Here is an 11,635-nt window from a genome sequence, read left to right on the forward strand (position 1 = left end):
ACACACACACACATATATATACATATATATTGCATAATTTGTGAAAAAATAGCATATATATACACATATATATACATATATATTGCATAATTTGTGAAAAAATAGAGACTAGTATATATATACACATATATTGCACAATTTGTGAAAAAATAGCATAAAGAAGTCATCTCAAATTATTTTTATTAATAATTATTGATAAATCTAATATTTACAATAGTTTAGGCATTTTAGTAAATTTACCAATTACAATACAGTATGATACGGTCAATTCAGACAAAAAAAATGTTATTATACAACAAAGAAACGATATAGTCTATCTAAATATTGTATTTACAAAAAAGTAAATCACAATACAATACAGTACATTATGAAAAGATAGGTAACAACGATCCAAACAAAGTGTAACTAGAGTTTGCAGTCAAACTCTACTTAGGGTATAGTTTGCGTTAGGGCAATTTTTTTTTAATCAGTTGGAATTTTTCAAAACTCTATCCCAAAGCCTAACTTTTGCCCAAATAAGCGTAATTTGCTACGAAACTCTGCCTTGCAATTTTTTTGTTTGTTTTGTTTTGACTGAGCCAGGGTTCGAACCCCAAACCTCATGGTATTATGCGAAGGGCAAAAATTAAAGACTAGCAATTTGTGGGGAAAAAAAATTAAAGACCAGTGTCTTTGAAGGGTGATCCGCACAAAAAAATGAAAAGATTTTCGGATATAGGAAAAAAACATTTTTTTGTGCAGATTGTCCTTCTTTTGGGGTGGCCTTTAATTTTTGTCCCTCAATTCGCTGGTCTTTAAGTTTTGTCGTTCGCTTAAAAAGGTGGCCGAAAATACCCCGAGGTTTCAGGTTCGAACCCTCGCTCAGTCAAAAAAAAAAAACTTCGCAAGGCAAGACTTTCGCAAAAAGTCTGTCTTTCGTTAAGACATAACTAAAAATCTGCCTTGTAAGGCAAAGTCTTGCTTATGCCTTAAGGCAAAATTATGCTTTAAGACATAACTAAAAATTTACTTTACAAGACAAAGTCTGCCGTCTCTTGCATGAGTTCTATGTAATTTCGCCCGAATAGGCATAGGATCATAGAAACCTATGCCATGCAAAAATATTATTATTTTTGACACTACTAGGTTCCGAAACCAGAACCTCAGAGTAGGGCTGGGCATAAACACCGAAAATCGGACCTAACCGAATTAATTCGATTTTTCGGTATTTCGGTTCGGTTTTCGGTTTTTTTTAATAACAATTTCGGTATTCGGTTCCGGTTCTTCGGTTTTTCGGTTAAACCGAAATTATTATTATTTTTTTTTTTTTTTGAAAATTTACTACATGAATACAATTTTTTTTTTTGGGAAAAAAACATAAGTAGACAATAATATTATAATATTTACATACTCTTAGCAACTAAATGTTATTAAACATTACATGACAAGTTAAATGTTTTATAGTAAATCAAATTACTATATATAAGGAAACCCTTTCGTACGTGAATAACTCCAATACCTATTTGTTGTTCATAATAGCTTTTATACAATTTCATACTTCCTCCTTATTCTCGCAAGATTTTTTTCCGTTTTTTTCTTACCTTTTCTACTTCCTCCTTATTCTCAACTTCTTTCATTGTTCCATAAAAAATAAAATCTCGCCATTTAACACTACGGATATTGAATACAAGTATACTAATAATTTGAGTGTTGATTTTTATTATACATAGTATAATAAAAATGTTATACAGAGAATAATATTCATATAATTTATTTCACCTATTATAATAAATTAGATATAACTCACATAATTTGATTATACACTATATAAAATTTTATATACCTCGTATGATTTTATTATACGTTGTATAATACATTATATTTTGTATATAGAATTATCTTATGTGTGGATGATCATTATTTTTAAAGATCAAACCTTCAAACATTTACTAGAAACCTCCGTAACTCGAAGCAATCAAGAAGGAAAAATGGAAATAAATGGAGAGATGTTTAAAAAAAAATTAAAAACCGAAACCGAACCGAACCGAACCGAACTAATTCGGTGCGGTGTTCGGTGTCCACTTTCAAAAAACCGAAACCGAAAAACTCAATCGAACTTTGAAAAAACCGAACTCCCACCCCTACCTCAGAGTATTTTCGGCCATCTTTTTAAGCGAACGACAAAAATTAAAGACCAGCGAATTGAGGTGCAAAAATCAAAGACCAGTCTTGTCCAGAGGATTTGAAACTAACAGGCCCAAACTCCATGTAGCGGGTCATACTGAGCCCAAATATTTTGTACCCTATTTAAAGATCATTTCCGCCCTATTTTCAAAATTACGGCTGTCTTCTCCGGCCACCCTAGAAACTTCAAAACACACAGCGTTTCTCCTCTTTAATTTAAAACTCGTAGGTTTGTCTCTTTTCTTGTATTGTTATACTTTTTTTTTTCTTGTAAGTAACCGTAATCCCCTTTTCCAGTTAGTTTTGGTGTAAAAAATAGGAACCATTGATTAGTTTGCTATGTTTATATCTATTCTCAATGCTTAAGGTAAGGTGCAAAAGCTATTTGTTCTCTTCTTTGTCTCTTGCCGTGTCTTTTTGCTCTGTAAGAAACCCTAATCCATTTTTCCAGTTGTTAAAAACAGTAACTATTAATTAGTTTGCAATGGTTGTATCTATTCTCAATGCTTAAGGAAAGGTGCAAAAGCTATTTGTATATTTTATGTGATTTTTACTTGGTTCTTTTTGTTACACATATTTTATAAGTTAGTATTCATTCTTATTGGCTTTAATGCAGGGAGGTTTCAAAGTTGTTCAGTGGAATATAAACCCTAAACCCTAAATTACAAATATGACTAAATTTGCCCATTCATTTTTTTACTTTTGTTCTGGTGTTTTGTACTCTTTGAGCTGAAGCTTTAATTTTTTAGAAATTCTCAACTTTAAGCATTACATTTGTACAAATTTACCCTAATGTCCTTATGGGTCAATCAATAAATGAACATGCTGGTGTATTGGATAACTCTATAACTAATTTTTCTAACGATCATTAGGGAATGAATCGTAGAACAACTGGTCTATGAAACTGTAAAATTCAAATGCTATCTTTTGGCACTAGAAAAAGGTTGTGGAAAAATTGTTTTTCCCACCCTCCTTGTTCGTCTTTCCTTGTGAATGAACTGGCTTGTCCTGAAGGAAACTAAAGGTTACTTGGAATGGTCGGTTGTCTTGTTTGCCACCCCCACGTAAGCTAGGGGTAGTTGACTATATAGAATAATATTGAGACAAGTTCTTATGTAGCTTAGTTGTTGTGTCACATTTATATATTGTATCAAGCATCAACTGAAAGATTAATCTTAAAGTGTAATTTGATAAACACTATGTTCCCTGATCAAAATCTAATCATGTCATTCACACTTTTACCCTTTTCATCAATTCACTGATACGTGTTGTTCTGCCCCTTTTCAGGAATGGCATTCTTTAGCAAAGCAGGGAACATTCTTCGGCAGGCTGTTAGCAACCAGCACATCAATCATGAAATATCTGCATCCAAGCCTTCAATTTTTCAACTTATTAGATGCATGTCTTCTTCAAAACTTTTTGTGGGAGGTGCATGTAGTTTCTCTTATCGCGAAGCACAGTATTCATAACACTTCTTCTCGTGTCTGCTGACTTCCTCTAGTTTGACAATGTAGGAATCTCATGGAACACGAATGACAACACTCTTCAAGAAGCTTTCAGCAAGTATGGAGAGGTCGTTGAAGGTTTGTCTAATCTAAAGCTATATGTAATTTTTGACTATAGAAGTCAGCTGTCATGCTTGTATAATGTTTACAGATTTTCATTTAGAGTCCTTGCAGTTAAATCTGGACTGTTGCAGCCGTGCTTTCTCATGATCACGTGCATTTGCATGCTAGTGCATTGTTTTCCTTATTATGCAGATGGTTATTGCACATAATAAAGAGTGTCTGGGCAGAGTTTGAGTAATTTCGAGGAAGTTTTTTGACAGTATGGAGTACTTTTTTAGTAGATGTTCCCTCAACATGAATTTCCAGATCATTTTGTTTCCAAACTCCAGAGGAGGGCCTTAGTGATGGAGTGGCATTTGGTGTATTGCTGGTTGGACTTATCAAAAAAGTAATGTATTGCTGATTGGAATTAGTAAATGAAGTCGCTTCGACCTATGGAAGAATTACTTCTCCATTTTTTTTTTTTACTAGTTGAAGCTGTATTAGAATTCCGTGTATGCATGAGTTACAAATACTTGCTCATTCATATTTGGTCATGTGAACATATCTGTATACGAAGACATGTGTGTTGGACACTAATATCTACGTGGAATTACTTAAGAAGTTTCAATTTGTTGCAGCAAGAGTCATTTATGATCGCGAGTCTGGAAGGTCTAGGGGATTTGGCTTTGTTACTTTCAATAGTGATGAGGATGCCAGTGCTGCTATCCAGGCTTTGGACCAACAGGTATGTTGGCTTCTCTTCTCTCTGCTGGTGCAGGAATAAAAAGCCATGTGTTTCCTTTGTGTTTGGTTTCACATGATGGGAACAACTTCAAAGGGATGTTCTTTTATGGTATCTGGCATCATTTTATCAGAAACTTGTGTGTTTAAATATGCCTGATAGGTTTGTTTATGGGGACTGAAGAGGGTTATGTTTGCATGTGCCTGTATGCATCCATGCATTTCTGTTTGCTGGTTAGATCATGACAATTAGTTTTTATGCATCTTTCAGGAGCTTGATGGTCGGACGATTAGGGTAAATGTAGCTAATGACAGGACTAGAGGATACGGTGGTGGTGGTGGTGGGTTTGGTGGTGGTTATGGCGGTGGTTATGGTGGCGGCGGTGGTGGTTATGGTGGTGGTGGTGGTGGTGGGGGTAATTATGGAGCCTCTGGTTATGGAGGGGGAGGTAATTATGGAGCTCCTGCTGCTGGTTATGGTGGCAGCGCAGGTGGTGATGCTAATGTTGCTGGTAATTACGGAAGTGGAGAAAACAGTTTCGGCTTTGGGACAGGTGGTCGTAACAACTTTTCAAGTGGTGGCGGCTTTGCCAGCAGTGGAAACACTGATGCTGCGAGCAACAGTTTCACTAGCAGCTTTGGCAGCAGTGATCAACTTGGCACCGACAGTACCAGCAACCAAGCTGAAAGTGGTGATCTTAATAGCCCTGTTGGTGCAGGTGAAGATTACAGAGATGACAATGGGGAGCCCAATGATTATGCCAACAGAGCCTAAAGGTTGTCTTCAAAACCTTCGCTTCCCGATGCTATTGATAAAGGAGAAGAAATCGATGGAAGATGACCTCTCTTCCTTCGATTGTTTAGCAGTTCATCTCTAGCTATATTTCTGTCTTCCGTTTTTGTCATGGACTTGAGAATTTTATTCGCATTTTGCATTTATTTTACCTCGATTTGGATGGTTCATTTTGGCTGTATAAGAGCCAAACATTGTGTTAACTATAATTAGAAGTACTCCACACTTTTAGGCGCTGAAACTAATTTTATAAACAAGTAGTATTTGCATGTTTGGATAATAGTATTGAAACTAATTAACTATCAGTTGGTGTGTTTCGTCTGAAGTGTTGAAGCACTTTTTTGGGGGTAAAGTCATTGAAATGCCCTTAAAAGGGAATGCAATTAACGGCATGTCATATAGAGACAGGTATTCGATTTTTCTACTGTATCGAAAAAAAGCCAGTGGAGATTCAGAATATCTATTTACTGGTGTTAACCAAAGACACCATGAATGTAGTCAAATGGTCAGTTAAGTGAACAAGTCAGATCACAGATGTAGTTGTTCGGAATGTTCGTCAGAAAGCGTTTTCTTATTTCATTTGTTAGAGCCCGTTTGGATTGGCTTATATATTGCTCATTTTCAGTTTTTTTTTTTTGTTTGGTTTGGCTTTAATTAGCTTAAAAGCCATTTTTGTGTTTAAAATAAGTTCAAAAAAATAATTGGGCCTGTTTGGTTTAGCTCAACTTATTTTTTTTGGGCTCACAAGTTGTTTTCAGCTTATAAGCTACATAAATGACAAAGATTTGGGTTAACTCAAGCCACATAGCATATGTTTCACTAATTACATTTTGTAGCAACATTTTAGCTACCAATGGTTGTATACGTTTTTTTCACCGTATTCATTTTTTATTTTCATTGTATTCATGAATACAACAAAAAAAAAAAAAAAAAAAATCCTATTGTTCACTGTGTTCATGAAAATGACTATCTGTATACATAAATTGGCTTGCTGTATTCATAGATATAGCGAGTAAAAATGAATACATAAAAATATAAGTACACCAAAAATTAACAAACACCATATTTTTTGATATGTATACAACAAATACAGGTGTATACAACATAGATACACCAAAATATTAATAAAAACCGGCGAAAAATACTGTATACAACATATGTACACCAAAAAAAAAAAACGAATACACTCAAAATATTGAATACAAAAAATAAAATTAATTGTATTCATTTGTATACAGGTGTAAATACACTCTATTCATTTGTATACAAAAAGATCTTCGAAAAACGCAAAAAATATTATATACCGTGTATGTATACACATATCTAAAAAAACTGTATGTACACACAGATCTGGAGAAAAACTTCCGGTCAAAAATTTTCGATCGGATCTGTGTACTCCTTCTTCTCCTTCACCTTCTTTTCTCTGTCATCATCACCGTCGCCTTTAGATTTGAAAAATTCCGGTCAAAAACTTCCATCTCCAATCGGAATTTTTCAGATCTGTTGCGCCGTTGCTTTCCTTTCTGGCTGTGCAGCCATGGCGGCGTCAAACTTCCGGTCAAAATAGAGCAGCCATGACGGCTTCAAACTGAAAATCCGAGGCTACAGTAGTTACACAACATCCTTCTATCAAACCATTAAAAATAGAGCAGCCATGGCAGCGTCAAAGTTCCGGTAAAAAATGAACTTCTGTCGATTTCGCCGGAGCTCCGGTGGTGATGGCCGGCGACGAACAGTGTGGAAGAGGGGAGAGAGATGGGAGGGTTGGGTTGAAAGTGAATAATGTGATGGGTATTCTACTTTGTGTATATATATATATAGTCACTAAATGTCATTAATATACAAATGTTTGCTATGAGAAGTAATTAAGTTAAACTATAGCTACTAAATGTCAATACCCACTATATGTTTGTTATGTCATGTAATTTTCCTTTTTTGAAGCCTATCCAAACAAGCTATTAGTCTTATTTTATTGTGTTTCACCCTTAATCTTTTCAGGAAAAAGTTCTAAAGTCATCCTTAAATGTTACACTTGTCTTACATTTGTCCCGGTTTATCGATGATCAGTCCATGAAAGCCCTATCATTATTTTTTGTTTCCATATGCCCTCTCTAAAGAGGGTAGCAGGTGGTCCAGTTGGCTCTAACATTTGTCGATTGCCACGTTAGAACTCTGTAGACCAACAAAAGATTCAATTTATCCCTAAATTATCAAAGTGGTTTATAATAATTTGATTTGAAGTATGCTCCCGAATAATTTTAAAAGGTTCACATAAACAATTTGAAAGGTCCAGGTGTATCCCTGCATGGCATCAACCACATTAGCCCAATCGGATCAATTCTCCCACGATTAAAAGCATCAACCATAAACAATTAAAAGTAGGAAGGAGTAAGGACATATTTGAGATAAAATATAAGGTGAGGACTTTTTATAAACCGACAGGTAAAAGGAGGACAAATGCAAAATAAATCACAGACGTTAGGGGCACATTTGACATTTCTCCATCTTTTTATTATATTCAACTAAACATAGGGTCTAGGGAGAGTCATTATACCTATTAAAAAGTTGATGGTTAATACAACTGCTCATTATAATGAGTAGAGAATTCGGTTAGGTGTAGCGTCACGATTAATGTTGTAATAATTATGCGTTTGTAAAACTTATATTAGTATAAAATATAAAATGTTTTAGGCAAGCTGGAAGAGGCAAAATGTGGGGTCTAATATCTTACTATGAAGCCACAATTTCAAAATTTCTATGGCATAGAACTCTCCTTGGATGGAAAATGGCAACGTACTCAAGACTTGTTAGTTTTTCTTCACCAATTAGTCAGATTTACTAGTTCTTTTAGAAGAAAATTATTTCCGACTTAATAGATTTCTTCACCAATCAGTCACGCTTATTAGTTCTTAAAAAAATTATTTCGGACCTTTTTTGGCATCTTTATTTATTTAAAAAATCTATAGAAATCAAATAAAAGCTTAAAATGTACATGTTTGATAAGACAGAGGTAACATCTTAAGGAACCACCACCGAGATTGTGGTGGGATGGATAAACTCCCTCTGCCCTTAGTTTGAGGTCTCGAACTCAAGCCTGAAAATGAAAAAACTCAAGATGACTTCGTCTTTATAAACCCGCAGTGCATATCTCGATTAGTCGAATCAGTAGTTCCGGATACCATATGATTATACAAAAAAAAAAATCTTAAGGAATCATCATTAAGTGGTGTGGTCAGATGGATGAGATCGCTTCATTCTTACCCAGTGATCTCGTGTTCGAAACCTGAAATGAAAAATCTCTTGTAGAGACAGTTCCATTTATGTACCCTATGCAACACAAATCGCGAATAGTCATATCAATAAGTTTCGGATACTAAAATAATTATACCAAAGAAACCTACCAATTAACAAAATTAATTCTATGGGGTTTCATGATGGAAATTTGGTAGATGCTTCGTTGACCCTTAGGTCTTGGCCTCCAATTTGGACCAAGAAAACAATAACTGTACATAGGTTGACAGACGGATTAATTAATTTGATAGTAAAATACACGTTAAAGAAAATGGGACCATCAATTTGGAAAGAACCACAACGTATATTTATATCAAAGTTGACTTGGAAAAAAAATCGAACATGATTCGGTCTTCCTAACACCATAAAATCAAAGGAAAAAGCCAAATCACTAACTAATGCTTTCAAATCATAAACAGTAATATAACGTAGTGCTTAGGGTACTTATTCTTTTCCTTTTTGCAAGCACCCAAAATAAAAGTGATGGAATCGTTTTAAATACGTCTGAATAATTTGGTTGAAGTTTGAAAAAATGGTATTCAAGTTAAAATTGATAATTACTATTTAGAAGATGAAATTGTATTTGACTATGTATTTGATATGGAAAAAAAGAGTTGAAGATCTAAGGGGAAAGATGACTATATTTTACTCGAAATGCTTTTCTAATAGTTTTTTGAACGCATATTTTACTTGTATTTTGACTTTTAAGATATATAAATAGGAGAACATGTACAAGCAAACAGAGGTAAATTCAAGATTTTTAAGCTATGGTTTCTGTATATAATTTTCTATTTATTAAATTATGAATAAATTATTTATTTATGTTAAATAAATAATTTAATATAAACTTAGGATTTGAGGTGAAATAATTAAGTTCTGGCGAACCAATAATTATATCGGTGAATTATTTGAGCAGTTTATGACATACTGCAATATTTATCTACAAATAATATCTTAAAATATATATTAAATTATTTTTCCTTTTTTTGAAGGGGAGAACAAGGCTCTTTAGAAGTTAACTTGACGTGACAAAAGCTAATAATTGGTCCTTCTTGGTAACACATGGAGTAGCAAATTTTGTTTTCACTACGAACCAATTATAGTCTTACTCATTTCTTGTACTGACAATCTAATGATCCTTTCCTCTTAAATCCATAAAAGAACAGATAAATTTTTCTATAAAGTACTCTTTCCACCCATTAGTTTCAAGTATATGTGAAAGAAAATTCAAAATGTTGAGAAATTCGATTTCTACATTATGCTTTTAATCTTTGCAATATAAATATGTCTTTTTAAAGCCTTTGGAAGAAATGAATTTTTGGCCCTTTACAAATTTTTTTTGTTTTATGATCTTTTTATAAGAGATTTTCATTTTTTACACATAAAAGATCTGGAAAAAAACACATAAGAGATCTGAAAAAGATATTTTTTTTCTATTCAATTTTTTTTCTTCTATTCAAATTGTAAGAGGCCAAGAGATTCTATTTCCTCCTTTTTTAACCGTCGAGGTGACATAGTTTTACCCATATTAAGTTGAACAGAGTTCAGGCGAAGTAAAATTAATTATTAAAATTGTATACATATTCATTTCGTTTAGAATTGAGTCTTGAGTCTTGATTGTATTTTATTTAATTTTCACTTTCAGCATTCTTTGGTCAAGATTCACTGATTCAATTAATTTAAATTCGCATTGATAATGTATATGCTCACTATCGAACGTACACTCGAGATTCCTTTAAGTGATGATATGCAATTGTTATTGAAATAACACAACACCTTTCTATTAAGATTAACCATCCGATATTGTTTTATTAGCATACTAAGAAAAAAAATAGGTCCACACACGTGCAATGCACGTGCGAGAAACAAACAAAAAAAATCGGCATACTAAGAGAATAAATTGCTTTTTATTTAAAAGTTTTTCATTCTTGAGACTTGAATTTTGGATGTCTGATTATGGGTAAAGAAATTTCAATTGTATTGCGAAACTTTTTGGCGGCGCGCACTTCACAAACTTCTCTCTATCTCAATCTACATATTACTATATTTTTCTTTTTAGTTATCGCAAGAACAATACCATACGATTTTATTTAGAATTAATTAAATTTGAAATTTTATTATTGATGAGAAAATTTATAATAACACAAATATATACAGCTTGGTTTCAATTATGAGTTTTAGAATCTTCTTTTACAACTGTATTATATTGTTATTCTAAATACAATGATTGTTTTGACTCTTATCTAAACTTATTGTATCCTATTGCTAAATCCGTCACCACGCAACAATAAAAGGTGTCATTTTATGTAACGATCAATTTGATGTGATCGTATTGTTACCTTTCCCCCCTCATCTTACTTAATTTTACTCCCTATCTTAGTTTTTTTTTTTTTTTAACAATAACTTCACTTGTATTGTATTCTTCTTTTTTTTTTTTTTGGTAATAATTTAAATTTATTCTTTAAATTATTGGGGTATAGCATTATGAAACGACAAAAAATATATATAATCTATTCAATCGTTATATTCATCAAAATAATACTACATACATTATAAAACGATGAGTAACAACCATTCAAACAAGGTGCAAATCTTGTGGCGACAATCTAACATCATCATGTAAATCTTGTGGCGACAATCTAACATTATCATGTAAATCTCGTGGCGACAGTCTAACACTATCATGCAAATCTGGTGGTGACAGCGTAACACTATCATGTAAATCTCGTCGCGACAGTCTAACACTATAATAGAAAAGGTAATACTTTATTAATTAAAAGTTACTGAGAATAATTACCTGATGGTGTAAGAAATTGTGTACACCTCCAACAGTGTACATAGAACTCCAGATTTACATGATAGTGTTAGACTGTCGCCACCAGATTCATACCTTGTTTGAATAATGGTTGTTACATATCATTTTATGTACACTCTAATAGAAAAGGCAGTACTTTATTAATTAAAGTTACAGTGAATAATTACCTTTAAAATTATCTGATGGTGTAAGAAGTTATGTACACCAACAGTGTGCAAAATTTAAACTCAAAAAATAAAGCATAAGAATATGGAATAGTTACTCTTTCTGTCCCAATTTATA

The 11,635-nt window shown here is 33.1% G+C and overlaps 1 protein-coding gene across 1 annotated transcript; it reads left to right on the top strand.

Moving 5' to 3' along the window:
- The first annotated feature begins 3,416 nt into the window (after nucleotides 1-3,416).
- LOC132049339 (glycine-rich RNA-binding protein 2, mitochondrial-like) lies at nucleotides 3,417-5,527 on the top strand. Its single transcript, XM_059440095.1, has 4 exons — nucleotides 3,417-3,591; nucleotides 3,678-3,746; nucleotides 4,352-4,458; nucleotides 4,726-5,527. Exons 1-4 carry the CDS (start codon nucleotides 3,453-3,455, stop codon nucleotides 5,227-5,229), a joined length of 819 nt encoding a protein of 272 aa, XP_059296078.1. The 5' UTR covers nucleotides 3,417-3,452; the 3' UTR covers nucleotides 5,230-5,527.
- The last annotated feature ends 6,108 nt before the right edge of the window (nucleotides 5,528-11,635 follow it).

This window comes from Lycium ferocissimum, chromosome 3, assembly GCF_029784015.1.
Source record: "Lycium ferocissimum isolate CSIRO_LF1 chromosome 3, AGI_CSIRO_Lferr_CH_V1, whole genome shotgun sequence".
Taxonomy (NCBI): domain Eukaryota; kingdom Viridiplantae; phylum Streptophyta; class Magnoliopsida; order Solanales; family Solanaceae; genus Lycium; species Lycium ferocissimum.

Coding starts and splice junctions, on each gene's coding strand:
- LOC132049339 (XM_059440095.1), top strand. CDS start 3,453: ATGGCATTCTTTAGCAAAGCAGGGAACATTCTTCGGCAGGCTGTTAGC. Junction 3,747..4,351: donor GTATGGAGAGGTCGTTGAAG/GTTTGTCTAATC, acceptor AATTTGTTGCAG/CAAGAGTCATTTATGATCGC. Junction 4,459..4,725: donor TCCAGGCTTTGGACCAACAG/GTATGTTGGCTT, acceptor TGCATCTTTCAG/GAGCTTGATGGTCGGACGAT.